This window comes from Globicephala melas, chromosome 7, assembly GCF_963455315.2.
Source record: "Globicephala melas chromosome 7, mGloMel1.2, whole genome shotgun sequence".
NCBI classification, from domain to species: domain Eukaryota; kingdom Metazoa; phylum Chordata; class Mammalia; order Artiodactyla; family Delphinidae; genus Globicephala; species Globicephala melas.
Window position 1 is genome coordinate 2,884,260 of NC_083320.1, and position 19,911 is coordinate 2,904,170.

General features: G+C 51.1%; 1 protein-coding gene across 2 annotated transcripts in view; it reads right to left on the reverse strand.

The window, feature by feature from the left end:
- Window positions 1-608: 608 nt before the first annotated feature.
- UBE2F (ubiquitin conjugating enzyme E2 F (putative)) overlaps window positions 609-19,911 on the reverse strand; it is a 51,660-nt gene continuing 32,357 nt past the window's right edge. For both annotated transcript variants that reach the window (XM_030862004.2, XM_060301640.2), the window contains exons 5-10: window positions 19,042-19,109; window positions 11,916-11,986; window positions 8,412-8,469; window positions 6,852-6,884; window positions 4,550-4,612; window positions 609-1,270 (exon numbers count right to left, since the gene is read on the reverse strand). In XM_030862004.2, coding sequence (XP_030717864.1) covers window positions 1,220-1,270; window positions 4,550-4,612; window positions 6,852-6,884; window positions 8,412-8,469; window positions 11,916-11,986; window positions 19,042-19,109 — 344 coding nt within the window. In that variant the 3' untranslated portion in view covers window positions 609-1,219. The remainder of the gene's footprint in view (window positions 1,271-4,549; window positions 4,613-6,851; window positions 6,885-8,411; window positions 8,470-11,915; window positions 11,987-19,041; window positions 19,110-19,911) is intronic.

The following is a 19,911-nucleotide window of genomic DNA, read 5'->3' on the forward strand; positions in this document are numbered from 1 at the left end:
TCCAAGGGTTCAGATGTCGAACGCTGTAATAAAGCCACTCACCTCTCCTCAGTGTTCTGACTCTGAAGTGCACTGACCTGACCCAGGAATGGCTGAGTGGTGCCACTGATTCCTGGCCCTCCAAAGGCCTGGGAGACTCAACCCCGAGACGGGGCCCAGAATCAGAGAACTCGGAAGGCCACATGGGTGGTCTCAGTGGCATCAGACATTGTTTGGGCCGATTCCTGAGGTATCTCTCCTGTCCCCAGAACACGAGGGTCTGGCTCTCTTGCGCAGTGGCTCACAGACACATGACCACGGCAGAAACACCAAGCCCCTAGCGGGGCTTGCGCTCCAGCCAGTTTCCTCTGGGCAGCATGTGAGAAAGGGCTCCCTGCTATTATTATTATTATTTTTTAGTTCATCCAGATCTAGCTTCAAAGGGTCCCTAAACTTTGCCCCATCTGGACCTGAAAACAGGAGCTGATTTTCACAAGCCAAATTCTCGTTGCATTTGGACGGAACGAATACTGTGTCTTTTATATTTTCTTTGTATTTCTCTTCAATAGTTGCTTGACCCAACATCTTTCTGTCTGCTCTATACAATGAAAATACAAACTAAATGAGAATAGAAAAAAATAATTAAAGCATTAAATTGTACAAATTACAAATCTGTTCCAAAATATACTTACATTAAATAAAATACGCATTTCAGTGAGAGATCTACAGTGAACGACCATATGCACTCTGGGAAGCTTCACGACACCTGGGCAGGGCCAACATTCGTGGAAGGAGCGAAGGGAATTCGCATCCAATCACGGTTTGCAGCGGGTTCTGACCGCCGTCTGCGAGCTACACTGAGCACATCGTTAGCATCGCCTGGGCAGGGACTGACTGGGGAGAGGGGAGAAGCAAGCTCTAGCCTCAATGCTGAGTTCATCACAACTTCTCGAGAATCTCATTAACAGCCTATACAGTACAGTTTCAAAAAAGTAAACATGTTAAGGTAAGCAGACAACTCTTTAGGACCCGAAGCACATTTTCTGGCTGTATTTATGCGGAACTCTCTGTCTACAATGGGCGGTCGTGAAGAGGTGCTTCCTCGGGACGGCATGGTCGCGGGACTGGGGCGGCCCAGCAGGACTGAGGGGAGCCAGGGACGGGAGGCGACTCCCTTCTCGTTTCAGCTGGAGACAAGCTGGTAGCGCACAGTCCACGGCCCCGCAGCCCTCTCCTCCTGTCATCTGGCGTAGCGCTTAATGTAGTCTTCAACTTTATTCCGGAAGTCCTCCTGTGGGGCAGAGGGGAGGAAGGGGGGGGTGAGTCAGCGCAGGGCGACACTTCAGGGACAAGCTGCGTGCCCCCGAGCCAAGGGCCCCCGCCAGCTCTCGGGAGGGCGTTAAGGGTCCAGCCTCCAATCCTCCGGTCGCCAAGGTGGCAGGAGACTCAGAGACCCACGGGGCTGAGTGCCACCTCCCTGTCACTCTGGGTGCCGGGAGGGGACACAAACAAGCTCTGGGCGGACGGGAACCAAAGACCCTTCGTTGTGCCGACGGGGAGAGTGAGATCCACCAGTGTGGTCAAGGTCACGATGCGGGTCCGGCCGGGACTCTGGACCACAAATGGGCATGAGCCTTGGCTGCGGCTCTCAGGAAGACCCTTGTGTCCTGATCTGTCTCCCCAGGACCCTGCTACCTATGGCCCAAGTGCAGCCCGCCATCAGGGTGACCACCCTGCCCGAGAGGAGAGGTGGGCTTGCTACAGAGGGCCCTCCTTGGGCATCAAGCAGAGGCCACCTGGGGGCCTGGGCTGATCCCTCAGGGGTAAAAACACTGTATGGATGCAGGTATCTCCCAGGCTAGCGCGAGAGGGAAAGCCACCTCAGATATCTGAGCCAACGCCCCAAGTGTGTCCCCAGGTCTTTTCTCTCTAAGGTCAGGAGCAAAATTCCCTGGCCTTACAGGACTGGGAAGGGCCCCTGGGACTGTCTGAGCCACGAGTGACTTGGAGCCTGTCCACCTCAGAACACCCGCCCGCATTTGGTGGCGGGACAGCCTGTGACCTGAAGGCGGGCTCTCAACCCTCTCACCCCCACCCACAGCTGCACACAGGGTCCCAGGCTTCAGTCCCATCCAGCAAGAGGCACAGCCCCGGGCCCTGCCTGCTGCAGGGGCCACCCTGGGAGGCGCGGGCGGAACGGGGCTGCTCCCCTCGGCCACGCTGCAGTCACTCTTTCAGGGTGGGGCGGGTTCAAGGAAAGGGGAGAAGGGGACCCCTGTGGTCGCCACCAGGCGGCCCAGGACTGTGCTCAGAGGCTCCCTCACAGCTGTCTGCCCGCAGCCAACACGGGCTGCACAGAAGCCCTGGCTGTCTTCAGCAAAACTCTCACAAGGTCACCTCCACGGTACCCAGCTGCCGACATACCATCGGCTCCCAGGCAAGCCGCGGCCAAAGCTCCCGGGATGTGGAGTGACGATCCCACAGACACCCAGGACCACAGGTGCCTCAGCTCAGCCTTAATCACCTTTGCTCTCGTCAGTGAGAAGACCACGCACCCTGGGGCCAAACCGCCTGGGTTCAAATCTTGGGGTCCGCCCCTTCCCGGCAAGTCTTTCACTTCCTGGTGGCCCTGCTCCCTCAGCAGCAAATCAGGGGCAAGAGTCCCTCCCTCGTGGGTTGTCAGGGAAACAAGTGTGTCTGGGAGCAGGTATGACACTGCCTGGCACCTGGAGGGCCACGCAGGGCTGCTGCTACACCATGTCACCACTGCCCTCCTGCTGCCCTGCCCCAGTCACACGGGGCCTCTGAAGCATCGCTGAACACCAGGAGCGCAGTCCTGCCTCAGGGCTTTTGCGCTGCCGCTGAGGCCTCTGGAACGCTCCCGCCTGAGGTCCACTTGGTTCACAACCGGCCTCTACTCACATCTTACCAGAAGGGCTTTCCCTGAGAACCCAACATAAAGCAGCACCACCCATATCTGCGAAGCACAATAAAATGAAGTCTGCCTGTAAGCTGCAAGTCTCTTCCTATTTCATACAAAGAGCAGGAAACACCCTTCCGAGAACAATAAAAAATAAACAATCGTAACATGTTTTTTCTCCTCCTGGCTCTATAAGGGTGTTCCCTCCCGACAAGGTTTAGTCTACAGGGGCTACAACAGTTAGTGCTGAGTGGGGACATCCTTGTTGGGCACAATGACAATGACAGGTGGAGTTAGAACTTGAACAGAGCCTCCTGGGGGCCCACCTGCAAGGCTTGTCAGCACGGGGGACAAACAAAGGCTCCTCCCCGCCAGGGCCGCCCCGAGGGTATAGATGGCTGACTGCCAAAGGCCGGCGAGGCCAGACTGAAGACCTCGGCCGCCTCCCGGCCTGCTCAGCAGGACGTGGCCTCCTCTGCCTGCCCGACCAGAGGCACCCGCTGACCCTCCGGGGCCACCGCCTGACTCTCTGCTCCCCGTGTGCCGGGACACGTGCCGGGGGGCCCTCCTGCCTGCCCTTCGGGGCCCTGCTAAGGCCGGCTGTGGTGAACACCACACGTGGCACATTTAAAACGCCCGCGCGCTCTGGCACACGGTAGGTCTTACATGTACAGAAGCAGCTGACCTCAACATTAAGCACGGTATTTAGAACCAGCTTGATGGCCTTTAGAACGTCCTACGTTCAGAGCCACGTCAGCCCATCCAACAGCGTTAGGTGGCTGACTCCTGGGCAGGGCAAGGATTCACAGGGAATGTGGCTCAGAAAACGAAACGTGAGGTCCTGTGACTAAACGGAGTCAGCGCCGCAGAGCTGTCTGCTTAGGCCCGACCAGCTCCGAACAACCTCCAGCAGCCTCACCTCGGCCACGCTCGGCCGCCTCCCGGGCTCCTGCCCCAGACCCTGTGCCTTGTGCCCGCACACTGTAAGGATGTGTGTACGAAGGGCATTTACTGCAGCGCTGTCTGTAGCTGGAAAATAATCCCGTGGAAAAACCTGAGTGCCCAGCCATAAGAGAATGGTTGAGAAAAGTACGGTAGAGCCACACCACAGGATATTATTCAACAGCTCCTAAAATGAACGAGGGATAGTTTATGCACTGACTTGGAGGGAAAAAGCGAAAATACACGAACAACGACAACAAAACAAACACGACCCCATCGCTGTGGGCTCGCGTGCGCCTGCACTCTGGGAAGGTGTGGAGGGCGGTCAGCCCGCTGGGTGGCGGCAGAGGTGGCGGGGGTGGGGGGGCGGTAACACCCTTGGTTCGGTCTCCCTTCTGTGCTCCTATGCCATCATGCGGTAAAGCGACGGCCGCCTGTTGTAGATCACTCATACTGAACTCTACCAGGGAACCACACCTAGAAACACTTCTGTCTGACCTCGGGTCAAACACTTTTCTGAGACCACTCACATTTATTATAATACATCATTCATACATTGCTTTAAATTCTAGTCCCATTTAATTCAATGGGATTTAATTCTAGTTAAATTCTAGTCACCATTCTCAGTTTCATACTTATTTAATCAAGGAGCAGTAATTATCTTTTCACCAAATACATCAACCTAGAATATTCCTGTTACTAACTTACCTTGTCCCGCAAATGATGTTCTGCAGCTTCAATATTCAGTGGGTCATCAAAATTCAAAAGATCCTTAAAAAGAGAGAAACTCAAAGTAAACAATGGAAAGAATCTGTTTTTCTGCTGTTGCAAGTCTTCATTTTATGAAGCAGGCAACAGAAACCTAATCAGAAAATGACAGAACGACCCAGAGCTGAAAAAACTCCTGAGAACTAAAGTTCCTTTTGATGTAGGAGCACTGAACGTGAGATACGTTTTCAGATGGTGATTAACGGTCCACTGAAAGAAGGCAGGGATGTGTTTACTCACGATTACCCAACGTTTGGTGAGGAAAGAGTGACCACACTGATTTCTAATGCTAGTTTTGATACTTGGGGAATGACAAACCACTCTTATTATGAGCATTTCTAAATAAAAAATCCTATTAATTTTTCCTTAAAAATTCATTTTCTCCTTTATTTTGTGATTAACAACTCTGTCTTCTAAGTCTATGTTTCTATTCTGACTTTGCCTAGACTCTCCCTTCACCTTTAACTCACCTCCACAAGCACGGCACTCACAATCCAGTAGGAAGGACGTCTGCAACCCGACCTAACAACGTAGGATGGTGCCACTGTGGCCAGGGCTCCCTGGCCCCAGGGAACCAGCACCAGACCCTTTCCACCTTAGAAGAGCCCTGGAATGCTACTCCCCCCCACCCCCAAGAATAATGACGGATTTTAGATTGAAGACCGTGTCTTTCCTTTATACTACCTAGTCCTCTTCTTAAAGGTCAGGGTAGAAACATTTGTTATGTTGAGTCACTGCTTTCCAAAGCCACTGATGGATCATTGTAAAGACAACTGTTATTTCTCCTGAGGAGAAATGTTTAATCTGGGGATTGTATTCCTGATTTGGAAATAAATATGGGTGTGACCAATATGTCACAAATACAGCCAGGAAAAATTATAAATCTCTATGATCATTAACAGCTGGGAAATTAGTTCCAAGTCCCAGAACTAGGCAGAAATATAAAGCACGTATTATATGAGAATCCCGGTGCACATAAAGACTTACACCAGACATACAGAATTCTTCATCTTCTTTACCATGTATTTTACCTAAAATGAATATGTGAGTTGGAATAACCGTTACAGACTTCATTAGCAAGTTTGATGGGCTCTTTAGAATTTGGAAGGTTTGGAGTGCTTGGAGAGATGGGGACCCATCAGATGTCCTTCAAAAGAGAAGCAGCACAACTGCCAGGCAGGTTTTAAATCACACTCCAGCCTCTGCATCTCCAGAAGTAAAACTTCATTCACTTCAATGGAAAAGCCAAAAACAATCACAACAAAACAGCTGAGACCAGCAGAAACCCGTCCAGATGGCCCGGTACCCCTTGGGTATTGCCTTCTCCTGGAGATTACGGCAGGTCCCGAAATCAGGAGGTGTTACTGGACCACCCGGTGACATCAGCCGAGAAGGCGGGGGGGGCAGGCACTTAGGGGTCTCCTCTGGGCTCTGCTCTGCTGTCTTTCACGGGCTGAGGACGGCAGGGTGAGGGAGCCGTCCCGCCGTCCTGGGGGCTGTCCAGGATGGGCTCGTTTTCATGGGGGGACTTAGGTTTTACCAAAAGTGGCAGAGATTTTTTTTTTTTTTTTGCCCAGAGACAGATCCCTGAAGCTTATTTCTTTCAAAGCTTCTTTATGATCAAAAAGCCAAAACTCAAAGGAACGAATAATACTGTATAAAACTCCAAATACCAGCTTTCCCCCTTTCCCGTTCTCCTACACCTCTTCCCGCCCTCCAGCCCCTGCCTGAGAGGTGCTGTTCTCTGAGGACAGCAAACTTCACTGATTAAGAGAATAATTCTAAGGTTCTGGGTTTGTGAAAAGCCTAAAGGTTGGTGACGACACACTCCTTCTCCCAAACTGGGCCCCTGGGAGCGAAGGAAGCTGTGGACTGGCTGCCGGTGAGAGCGGACGGTGTGAGGTGGGCCAGGCGCTCCCAGAGGGGCCTGCGTGGAGGAGACCACAGCGAGCGGAACTGGCCCACGCCGGCCCCCGGGAGCGAGGTGGCCACGACAGCAGGGCGGAAGTGGGGACGCTCTGCTCCCGCCCCTCCCGGCCCCAGGACCTCCCAGAGTGTCACTCCAAAGCCCCCTCAGTTCTTGTCTCACTGCTCCTCTGATTCACAAAAGTGCCAAAGAAAAGGGGGTTTTAGTGCGCCCACACCGCTGGTTTTGATCCCCTCATGTTATCCTTGATGCGATCTTTAAAACCAGGAGGCAGAGGAATCAAGAAAAACTTGGGATTCTGGTCAACATACTTACAGTAAACAAAGAGTTTAATCCCCAGACAACATCCTGAAATGAGAAAGAAAGACAAAAACAAGTTTCAGGTGGGGATGGTCTCTAAGAGATGAACCAGTTAAGTCAGCATATAGTGGAAGAGGTTAGTTTTCTGCAGGAGTTATTTTAAAAGGTAGGGCCTAGGGCTTCCCTGGTGGCGCAGTGGTTGAGAGTCGCCTGCTGATGCAGGGGACGCGGGTTTGTGCCCCGGTCTGGGAAGATCCCGCATGCCGCAGATCCTGTGCTCCGCAACGGGAGAGGCCACAGCAGTGAGAGGCCCGCGTACCGCAAAAAAAAAACAAAAAAAACCGCAGGGCCTAGAAAGTTAATCTCAGGGTCCCCCTTGCAACCTGGGGGACAGCATCCAGCGCAGCAGCTCTGTTACCAGCCGTTGCTCGCTTTTGTGCACTTGGCACAGACTGAGACCTATGAGTGGTTTTAGGTGGGACAGCATTTATAATCCATGCCTGACTGAGCCAAAGTGGACACGTGTGGAAAACGTTACGAGAGAGAGAGGCAGGGAGACGGCACATGTGATATGCCGCACGGCTCTCAGAGCTTCACAAACAGGCTGACTGGAGGCCCACGGCCCTTTCAAGTTGAAAGGTGGGACCATCAGTGTCAGAGCAGCAGGACGGTCACCAGGGAAGACGGCGACTGGCTCAGAAGACCACGCCTTTGTGCTGAAGTGCAGGCTGGGAACACGGCTGCCCCTAAACCCAGTCCCAGGCGATCGCTCTTCTGGGCAGGATCGATCCCTCAGCAGACAGGCAGAGGCTACGACCGTGTGGGACCAGTTCACTACTCAGGCAAAGAAGATGGCAAAAGTCAGGTAGCTGCTTACTACTAGGTGAACACTGCCCAAAAGTCCTGACTCCTTCTGATAAAAGGTCAGGCGTGGGGAGAAACTGCAGGTGCCTACGGACAGCACCATGGAAAAGCCCTGAGGCGAAGCACAGCCAGCGGCCTCACGTGGGCACCCACGACACGCACCCCTGAAACCCACTCAAGCCATGTTGGAGAAGCAACTGGGGCCACTTATTTAGTCCCTGTGGCTCCCCTTTCCACCCCCTGCCCCAGCAGAGGGGCCCCCGTGCAGCACACCTGGCTGCACCCTGCCACCCCTCCTCTGTCCAGTGTAACTCAGAGCAGACACAGAACATCCAGCCTTTCCTTCCTCCGTCTCTACCCACGCCTGGCGAGTCTCCACTGCTTAAAGGGGGAGACAACTATCAAGGACTGGGGCGAATAACAAGACGAGGGTAGAAACAGTAAACCACCGAAGCACAAACCGTAAACGGTAAAGGGCAGAGGGGAGACGAGATGACCCGACACCCTAATCCCCGCCCCCAACCGAAGAGAAGTGGGGGCAGAGCTGAGCAGGGCCAGCGCCTGGCCAGCAGCCCCAGGCAGGCGGTGGCGGGTGGGCAGCGTGGGCCCGTCCACCCATGCAGATGGGACAGCGTGGACATCGCTGTCCTTACAGGAGGCTGGCTGCCGATGGAGGGGCATCCGGGGAGGTGTGGGCAAAGGACACGCTACCTTCAGTGTCCTCGTGGGGGCCCAGCCGGTGCCGTCAATCGAATGTTCTCTCAGTAAACTGAAACAGACACAGAAAGGCACAGCGGTCAGCAGGGAGCAGGCTCCAGTCCCGCGAGCTGCTCAGCGTGATTTCTGTCGGAACGGAGGTGCACGTCTCATGCAGTCCGTCTCTCCTCTGTGGCTCCACAGTTTCCTGTGTCGCTACAGAAGGCCTTCTCTGCCTCACGCCTGTATGGGTCCTCCAGTCTAATCGCGAGTGTTATTTTTATGTATTGTACACTCAGCAGGGGAAAAGCGTGCTTAAATCAGAACATACAGAGCGCATCTGTCAATTTAACATTCGGAAAAGGACGGTGACAACAATGACAGCGGAGCTTCCTGTTTGCGTGTCAGCAGGACCCAACACTCACCCAGTGCCCCAAGACCAAAGAGGGAGGGGTCCCGTGCTACAGAGGAGAAACCAAGGCGCAGGGCAGCACCCGCCCCAGGGCACGCGCCCCCAGATGGAGCTGTAGACTCACCCACGTGAGCACCTAGCACATGATTTTAATAGCTGTTTAAAAAATAAAAGCAGATGAACACAAAATTCTGGAAGGTGCTCACCCACGGGTGGGAGGACCACGCTCAGGGAAGGTCACGTGGGCTCCAGGGGTACGTGATGTGAGCTGACCTAAGAGTCACTTTCATGACTGTCCTACCAGCTGCAACTGCACAGCATGTGCGCATATAAATAAGCACCAGTTAGAGTAAATAAAACTAACCTACAGCTCACTTCGAGCACCAGAAAGAAAACTCCCATCATGCACCCTAATCCCATCTACCCGGGGCACGGCTTCCCACCCTGCAGAGGTATCAGTGAGTTGTTGAGATAAAATCTCTACAACTTTTGAATAACTTTTTGGGAACCAACTGCCCAATCCTGGTGCTTTATATGATCCAAGGAGAGACTTCTTTACTAAGACAGGGGAAAGAATTATTTCTGATCTAGCTTATCCTTTTCATTTATAGACCTTATTGCAATTTTAGCTATACCCTTGTTTACTTGTTTAGTGCCTGTCTCCCCACCAGCTGGCAGACCCCATAAAGCAGAGATCACAAACTGCTCCCCACTGTGTCTGGGCTCAACAACATTAGCTGATGGAAGGCAGGCGGGCAGACTGGGCGACCCGTCAGCGCCCTCTGAGCTTCCCTGTCAAAAAGCACAGACAGAGCAGGACTCTGCCCCTGGAGGCCAGGTGTGCCCATGTCTGGGGGCCGCAGATCTGGGCAGGGTGACACCACGGAGGTTCAGGCCCAGCCTGAGCAGATGGCAGTCCCGAGGGAGCTCAGGTGACAGCCACGTGGCCATCAGAGAGGGTACAGGCAAGGGGACAGAGGATGCCCCAGGGACTACACTGGAAACTCAGGTTCTAGGAGAACAAAAATCTGAAGTGCAACCGCTGGGTTCATGGCCCTGGTCCCTCCAATCCCACAGACATAGCACTGCTGGCCCTGAGCCAAGAGCAGGGTGTGGGCCCTTGGTGGGAGCAGGGCAAGTCTAAGAGAAGCAAAAAGCACCCCTGTGACTAGACCAGACCCCATGGAGCGCCAGGCACATCATTTCCTTTATTCAGGAGATGCCATGTCCAAAACATACGTCCAAAACCATCGCTGGACACTGTCTAGTTTTTCACAAAGAGGCAGTCTTTGTACATAAACCTGGCACACTACTTCCCTCAGTTAAATTCCCAGAGGTGCAGCTGACAGGTCTGAGGGTATATACAAGTTAAATGTAGGCCTTATGGCTGAAGGACCAATGAAAGGTGTACAGGTACACGCACTCTCCAGTGGAACGAGGGAGCCTGTTCTCACACACACTTTGCTTTTGTATCTGCCAGTCTGAGAAGTGGTGAGCGGCGTCCCCTTGCTTCCACGTGTCCTCTGATCACCAAGGAGACTGAGCATCAAGCAGACGCTCACCACCCGCTGCGTTTCTCCTATGAATCACCTACTTGTAGGCAATGCTCATTTTTCCGGTGGATATGTCCCATCGTTTTCATATTGATTGAAAGGACTGTTTACATACAAAGGATGTAATCTTGCTGATCTTTTCTCTTTCAATTTTGTGCTTTTGTATTTTTAATTTTAATGTGGCTAAACCTATCAATGATTTTCCTTTAAAGTTTCTGTCTTTTGTAGCAGGCTACAAATTTAACCAAATTTAACCAAATTTACATTTAACCATCTGTTAAATTCCTATTATACTTTGCTAATAATCTGATTTCTCAGAAGACTGCAAAAGTGAGTAGAGAAATGCCCTCTCTGGACCTAATTCTGACCGGAGAAGGGGACGTGACAGGAAGTGGAGTGTGGGGAGCCCCCAGGAGAGTGGGCACAGGTGAAAAGCCTGGGGAGACAAGGCCGGACCAGAAACCACTTACAATCTGGACCTGAAGATCATAGATTTTTAAAGTTTCAATACTTAAAGGACAGATACTTAAAAGGGAGGATGACTGACTTATAAAGTGTATTTTTAACTATCTTTTTTTTTTTTGGTGGGATCGTGGGTTCCCCCAACTTGCACCTTCTCGGTGCAAGTCCAGGGACTGAACCTGGGTCCTTGGCAGTGAGAGCATGGAGGCCTAACCACTGGACCACCAGGGAATTCCCGTTAACTAGCTATTAAAAAATGAAGCTGATGTGAAAGAAAAGGGGGCTCCACATACAAACTAAAATGGGGAGATGAATCCTAGTGGTCGTCCTCGCAGGGAGGAGCGGTCACAGTGCACGTGTGGGGAGAAGAGGGTAAAAGGACAGGACACAGAGGCAGGGCCTGCGGAGGGACTAGCTCACAGTACGAAAGCAAAGGACACACTGGAGAAACCCTGTCTGCCTGCTTTCCAGGTTCCCGCAGTCCCGAAGCTGGCAGTGGTGGGGCTGGGGCTTGGCCCGGGGGTCCAGCACCAGAGCCTCTACAAGTTAACCTCACTGCCCTACCAGAGAAAGCGCAAGACGCAGAAAAATAAAGCCCACAAGCTAAATTTACTAAAAAACGACAACAACCAACACTCTACGCAACTCCTCCAGTTCTCTACGTTAGCGACCAGCAAGCTTAGGCGGCAGGAGGTCACTGACCCCTGACCATCTGCCATTGGAAGGGTGGGGACCCAGGCACGACTGGGAAAGCGTACCCTGCTACGAAAGTGCTCCTATGCGCATCCAGACGATTTGGGAAAGAGGACATTTAAATACAAGTGCCTGGGTCTTCTGAAGCCTCCCGTCCACATCCCCCCACCCTGGATTCCATTACTCATATTCTCCCCTCTTAGCTAAAATCAGCCAGACGGAGGGAAAAGGGTAAGGGCCCTCGAGGGGGGCACCTGGGTGGACCGCAGAGTGCAGCCAGAAGCCTCCCTAACATCGGCCCAGCCTCAAGATCTCCTCTCGGGGGAGATACCGTGTAGAAAGCCCATCACTCACACACGGTGCTCACAACACGGAAGATGGGAACGCAGATAAACTCACCTGAGACATATCTCGCCTGTCTCTGTGATGTTGGGGTGCCAGATCCTGGTCAGGCATCTCACTTTAGGAGGCTGCAACACAGAAGGAAGAGATCACAGGCTCTCCAGAGCCTTCCATGTACCCCGCCCAGGGCCTTGTCTCACCACTCACGTGGCTCAGCAGGCACCGGCTCCGTCACCCCCGCAGCAGTGTTTGCACACTGCATGCACCGCGCCGCTCGCACGGGTAAAGCCTGCCCGCACCCCGAACAGGACCCCTCTGCAGGCCCCGGGGCTGCCGGCGGCCGGGCTTCTGCGTCCTCTGACCCTGCCTGTGCAGGAGGAGCCACGGCGCCCTCCGGGAGGAGCTCTGCAGCCTCCAGGCCCCACTGCCTACGGGAGCCCGCGGCCTCCTTGACGCTACGTAGCTGGGCTATGGCTGAAATACTGCCCCTCACGGCGGCACTGGCCCCCTCTGTGCGTGTCTCTGAAGGCGTGGTTGTCATCTACTTTCTTCTTGGTGCAAGTCCTAGCCCACTTTACACTTAAAGGAGGAGACAACGAACACAAGCATGGGAATGAGGCACACCAGCAGTACTCAGGGTGAAGCATGTTTGCATAAAACTGTTCTTTTACTATTACTCTGTTTTAAAAGCAATCCATACTCACCTAAGAAAACAACAAAAAGGAAAGCTATCTGCACATCTACAGATATAGAGAATGTAAAACTCTCCCCAGAAATAATCTCTAGTAACACCTGATGCACATGTTGGAGCCTCTGTTCTAGGCGACACACAGGTGCGTGTGATGCACATTCATTTTTCTTGACAGAAGTAGGGAAATGTGCTATACGTTTCTTTTCCACGTTTATTTTTGTCACCATTTCAGATGACTTTGGGCTTTTGTGCATTCCACGGTACAAACACTAGTATTTAACAAGCCAGTTCCCTATCACTGGACGTTTAGGTTGCTTCCCACTTCCACTACAAACCTGCTGGATCAACGCTGTCTTCATTCGCATCCATGAGATATGTCCCCAGGATGAAGGCCAGGAAGGGGAGGGGCTGCCAGAGAGCAGGCTGCGCACTCAGCGCCAAGTGCCCTCGCCTCCAGAGAGGCCGCGAGCCCACCCACTGCAGCGGGTGCGCCTCCTCCCCAGGCCCAGTTCCACCGCGAGGTGGCCTTGCTTTGAGGAGCTTGACAGTCGTCTCACAGAATCTCACCAGACAGCTCATCTCACAGATACGAAGCCTTCGTCATCAAATTTTTATCTTTGATACCAATCTAGAAAATCTTTCACCATCCAGATCTTCTCCTGTACTATTTCTAGTACTCTAATAGTTTCAGCTCCTTATTTGTATAAAACAAACATATTTTTCAGTACCCTCGTAAGTTTTCTTCCTGATTTCAAAACACCATGACATCAGAATGCCAAATATGTCATGTCACCTAGACTCCCCAAAATGATTAATCCAACCATGCAGATGTAGGCGTCTGAGGATTACAGAATTTAGGTTCACAGTGAGCTGAAATCAACTGAATACGCTCATTTGCTTTCCTGCAAGTAAACAGGAATGCATTCGACAGAAGGAATGCTAGCACAGCCTGCACTTTCAGCAGGGCCTTCAGGCTGAAGAGGGAAGGTCAGCGTCACTGGCGCTGTACATATTGGTAAATCTCTCTAATGAACACTGAACGCAGGTAACCTACTGGGTAGAGCGCATCACCAACTCAGGATCTGAAGGGACTGAAGGCTCACCCCCTCCCTCCTCTGAGGCCCCAACACACAGTCACCCCGCCGAGTGTCCACGCGGCTCCAAGGGTCCGACTGCACTTGCCCCTCTCCTCCTTGTCCCTTCACACCGTCCACAGTTAGATGTTGGTGCAGCCGCCCCCCCGGCCAATGGCCCTCGTAACAGCGGTACCCCACAAAGAGAGCAAACCTCTGCACCAGAACTGTGGTCCTGGATTCTGACACACACTTTCTAAACTGAACCATTCTTGTAGACCCTTACCGCCCCCAAAGCAAGACCAAGAAATACCAGCTCCACCTCCTACCTCAGTGGTGGCATGACCAGCCATCCCATCACACAGCTAAGGGTTTAGTATATGACAAAGACTGCAGTGCAAATCAATGGGAAAGCAGGGATTCTTCAGTGGACAACTGGCTAACCATTCGGAAAAGTACAGTTAGATATTCACTTAGAGCTTTATTCCACATAAACGACACAGAACTCTAAGAGGACTAGAAGAAAACGTGGATGAGTTATCTTGGGGTCTGAAGGCCTGTTTTAAGCATTTCACAACATGAAAAATTCAAGAAGGAAAAGTAGATTTGACTACAGTGGTGAAAAAAAAAAACACAAACTTTTATAGAACAACAAAAAAAATGAAAAACAGGAAAATGTTTACAGCACAGCTAAGTAAACTAAGAAAAAGTTTCATATAATTTCTATATAAGAACTCTTATAATAAAACAAAAATACCTCAAAGGAAAAAAAGGGCTAAGCACATAACAACAGCTCATAAAAGACATAAAGAGCTAATAAGCAGGAAAAAATTTAGCACCTACTTATTTAAGAGACGAAAATTCAAACGACATTTACATAGCCCTTATTTCCTCCCAAAATAGCAAAAAGAAAAAAATAATGAAAATATCCCACGTTGGTAAGGGTTTAGGAAAAAGGGAATTTTCACACACTGATGGTGGGGATGTCAACTGGAAAAACTCTCTGGAGGGTAACTGGATAGTACTGATAAAAAGCCTTAAAATTAGCATCAGTTACTCAGTACCTGTAATTCCACTTCTAAGAATTTATCCAAAGACAGCGGCAGGCATGCACAAGCTGCTGTCTAGGACATGTATCACAGCACTGCTTATTCCAGGGGTCAGTAAACTACAGCCTATGGACCAAATAAGGCCAGGCCTGTTTTCACGTGGTCTATAATCTAAGCATGGCCTTTACAGTTTTAAAAGGTTGTTTTAAAAAAAGAATATACGACAGAGACCATATATGGTCCACAAGGCCTAAAATATTTACTATTTTGCCCCTTACATAAAGTCTGGTTCATATAATCAAAATATTGGTCAGCCAGTGATCAACTATAAAGGATTAGTTTAAAACCATGATACATCATACAATTAAGTGTTCTTACTAATGATGATGTCATTATATATTAAGTGACGTGATAACATACGTTCTCACGATATGATGACATACTGTCCTATACTATGATGTTAAAAAAAACCCAAGTTACCAAGCTATGTGTAGCGTGATCCCACTCGTATGTATGATTATATATTGTGCATAACATACATCAAAAAGTTAACGGTGATCATCTCTGGATGGAGAGATAACAGGTGATTAATATTCTATTTTTGCATAGTGGTATTTTCTCAATTTTCCACAGAGTATAATAAATTACATAAAAAGAAGAGGGGTGACTGGGTATTCAAGTGTTACTTGTGGTACCTCCGGTTCTCCTCCTTCTGGAAACGTGGCAGGGCAGCCCTTCCTGACCCCTTTCAGGGCTGGTCACGGTCACATTACTCGATTTGGTTGCATCACATAACCTCACTTCCAGGGGGAGAGAAAAGCCGCATTCCTTTCTCCTGCTTCAGCACACGGTTTCCTCTGACCACTCACAGCAAAATGCCATGGGAGCATCGTGAGGCCTGGGACATCACAGCCAAGCTGCCATCTGCACTCAGGCCTCCTCCGGGCATCCCCATCACATTGGTTCGTCACTGTTTCTGTGTCCAGAGACTGAGCTTCTTCAAAGGCCGCTCGACTCTCATCTCCAGCCTACAGTGTCTGACACAGAACCCAGCGCATTTCAGGAGCTCATTAAACGCCAGTCAATCATTGCAGCCTATTTCTAGGACTGAGAGAGATTACGAGGCAGCTGGAGACTGCGAGATAAAGTTCAGGGAAAAAAGGACAAAGATCCCGAGGAAATCTGCCTTTCAGCTGCTGGGGCGGAGGGGTGTGAGGGGTGAGGGGGCACCAAACAGGTGTATTCTTTCTGTTCTAAAAAAGTTTATTCTAAAATAATGATCTACTTTACTGCTTAAAAGGTTTTCATTCACAACCTTAATAACTGACCTTAATTATAGGAACTATAAGTGTTAGGGGTTAAAAACAAATTCCTCATGAAGTACAGAAATCATGTAAATTATGGCATTAGAGCAAATGAATCCTGAGAAAGCGCCGCAAAGCCCTTTCAGGCTGACTTGCTAAAAACTGGCTGTATCTCCTCATCCATATGAAACATGAATTCCTTCAAGTCTGCCCTCATAATCTCTACCCATTTGCCTGTAACCTTTCATATGCTGGTTTAATCTGCAACACCATAAACTTGTTGGGGGGCAGAGAGCATGCCAAGCACTGGATGCCTGGTGTGGCAGCCCCCGCCCAGCACTGGAAATACAGTGAGATTAAGACACCTCCAGACTCCTCCTTCAGGGAGCAGATGGTCTAGTGAAGAAAGACGCTAAGAAGAATTCTGTAGATAAAGCTTAACCGCAGAAAAGGTGAACAGAACTACCTCTGTATCACTGAAGAACTTTACCTCACGCACCCTGGAGGCAGGGCAGCCCTGTGCACCCTGCGTGAGCTTGTGACCCTCACTGGCCTGCTGGTAAGGCAGCTGCACCACCTCTGCCTGGATGAGAGGCAGAGAGGCCCTCACGGCAGCAGGGTGGCGTCTGGATACAGCCCCGAGGGCCTGGCCTCCCAGGGCTTCCTGGCTGGAGAACATGGGTCTCCTTCCCGATGAAACAGGACTAGCCCATCATTTAGAAATTTTCCAAAGGAGACAGAAACTAAAACCTAGAAATGTAAGGTCTTTATATGCCACCAGTTAATACAGGAAAAGTGTCTTGGAGGCTCAGTGGCTTTCTATCCTCTGTTTATTTCATTTCCTACTCCTCTGCTTCTTAAACAGGGAGTATGACAAACATTTTCTCACTACCAAGCGGCCACCAGGTGCGGTGGGAAGGACACACATTAGGAAGCCGGGCAGCTCTGGACAAGAATCAGCTTTGGCAGTTGAGCCACCTAGACCGGCAAAGCCAACAAGTTCTTAACTTTACCTTTCTGAGCCCTAACTTCCTGATGGGAAAGATATGAACATTAATGTCACCGAGAGAACTACTGGAGAGTGACATAAGGTAAAACTGAGTGGAGGCACCTGACACACAGAAGCCCTCGACAAACTCTGTTCCTTCCTTGACGTTTCTGAGGTTTTGCTTTCTCCTCACACTTGGAAAAAGACACTCTGCCACTAAATGATGCCAGTGCACCCGAACCACGGTTCTCAGCCCCGCCAAATTCACTGCTTTTCTGAAGACTGTCACAAACTCACCGCCCTTTAATTTTAACATTCTCTAGGTGAGTAACCCACGGATATGGCATATGTCCAGAAGGTTAGAGAGTCTAGAGTTTTAAGTACCGCACGTCGGGCTGTTTCCAGAAACCATTAAAACAGCCCCAAATCCTTAATATGTGCGCACTTAAACCAAGTTCTCAAACTGCTCTCACCTGAGGGAGTGCAGTGCTCTGTCAGGCCAGGTTCCCCTGTTGGTGATCAGGGAAATAGGGGAAGTCTCAGCGGGTGGCTGGTTGGCTGGATTGACAAAGACCTGAAATGCATATTTTCCTGTCTTCACTTAAAAATTAAATTTATTTTTTGTTTTTCTTGGACTGCTAACTCTTCCATCCTCATAAATTACACTTCCAAAAGAACTTTTAATACAGTAGCCCAGTAAAGATCAATTTCCATAGATAAAAGTTTGGCTTTAAACAAACAAGTGTTAGAGCCACTGAACTAGACTTGGGCGGTGGAGATGGGCCGAGGTCGCGGGGAGCAGGTGATTCCCCGTCAGAAAAGGAGGGAGCAGTTACTGCAGGGAAAGCAACGGGACACACGCTGTGCCCGATTCCCACAGCCTCAGGTTAACAGGAGACTGAACTTTACCATCAGATTTTTCTTTCCTAGTCGACAGGCCAGAGAAGGTGAGGAACATCACGGGGGGAGAGATGTATATCGCATCGGCAGAGCTGGCCACGTGCCAGCCTCGGCAGCTCAGGGATGGAGAGGGCCCGCGCACCACGCCCACTCCGGCGCCCGACTCAGGGGTGTGCGGCGCTGTTCCGAGCCTTCAATGATTTCTCACAGCCACAGTGAAAATGCCCCCAAAACGCCAAATCTGAGTTTTCTCACCTCTCCACTATTCCCCAAGCCTGATTCTTCATTCAAGTAGACCTGCTCAACTTGACCTGTGCACAGGTTGCAGTTCTCATTTCCATACCCACTGACACAGTTGCAGAGACGTCCTCGTCACCTAGAACACCCGCCCCAGTTGTGCATGAGCCAACCCGAGACAGGACGACTCCAATTCTAGTTCTCCTCAGAAGCTTAACTGGCCCCGACCACTTTCCAAAAGTGACCCTCTCTCTTCCTTCTCTGAATTCCTCTAAAGCATTCTCCTATTATTAACCAATATCACTGTCTGCTACTTACCACTTTTATCATTTTATGATAACTTCCTACACTTTCTCTCACCTTCCTAATGGGTCGGCATGTTCCTTAAAAGCAAAGACAGATGTGACAGCACTTGGCACGGTTATTACTGGGAGGGTCCTGGAGGGATCAACATGTAGCTAGGGGTGTAAATCACTCATAATTTGAAACTACAGGTCATTGTTCTTTTCCAAAATTCTAAAACGCACATTTTATACACTTCTGGAATTGTGCTGTTATACCATAAACAAAACTACAGTTTAAAATAAAATGCTCTTTTCTCCAGTGCCAGAATCTAACAAGATTTGCATGAAATACCCAGGCAGCCCCCTTCAGAGGTGCCAGCCTCGGGGGGGGGGGGGTAATTCCAGCCCCGGCAGAGCTGCACCCCAGCACATACTGGCACACGGTACTCGCAAGCACTTGTTGAGAAAGGGAACCTCTCCGCTAACACTCTCAAGAATGCTGATGAGGGGCATTAACCACACAAGTGTCAGCCATCTCGTGCTCAGTCCCAGGACTGGGTGGGCTGCACTCGGACACAACGCGGGGGGACTACCGGGCCCTGTGACGGCCACCCGCCACAAGAAGGGGGAACAGCGGCTCAAGCGCGGGCTACTCACCACCATGTTGTATGCATCAGGAACTTCAGTTTCAAACTGAAATTTTCCACCCTGGTAGTAACCCTCATCTATCAAAAAACACAAAACAAAACAAAAAAATCCTTTAAATTAAAAAAAAAAAAGGAAACAAAAGGCAAACACTATGTTAGCATATGGCAAATACAGAGAATTAAGAGTTGAAAAAGAGGACTGCAGGGCTCCTTTGTTACTCCACCAGCCTCACCCCTGACCTGACGGTTACAAGTCAGCCCACACTGACTGGCGCCTGCAGCGCTCTCCTCCTCACTGGCCACGCGCCCTCGGGAAAAGGGAGGCCTCCCCTGGGAGACTGGCCCCCTCCCTGCGCTCAGCCCCTCGGTCCCGGCCCGCGGCACCCAGTGCCTCCCCTCAATGACACGTGACCACCTTGCGTCAGCGCTCGGTCACCTGTGTGCCGCTGGTCTCCCCACGAGAATCAGCTCCACGGGGGAGGCAGGCTTGTGCTGACTGCTTTTCCCTGGTGCCCGGCATGTGGCTTCCAGTCACTCGGCAAACACTGACTGAGCATGGACCCTCTGCCAGGCCCTGCTCCAGACCCTGGCCGGGGACACGGCAGTGAACCAGCCAGACAAAATCACCGTCTCAGCGACTGTGCCCGGTCAGCACTCGTGGGCTGGCTGGCCGAGCGCTTGGTACAGCCTTCAGAACAGAGCAGGCCCTCTGGAAAGGGGCTGGAGGGTACGCAGAAGAATGTCCAGGGTCAGAGCGGCACCGCCGTGTCCCCCCCGCCGCCCCAGGTCTGCAGACCCCACAGCTCAGTCCCAACTCCCTCGCTGCGCCGCCCACCTCTCTGCCTCTCCTGGAGTCCGCCGGCGGTGGGCTCGGCTGAGT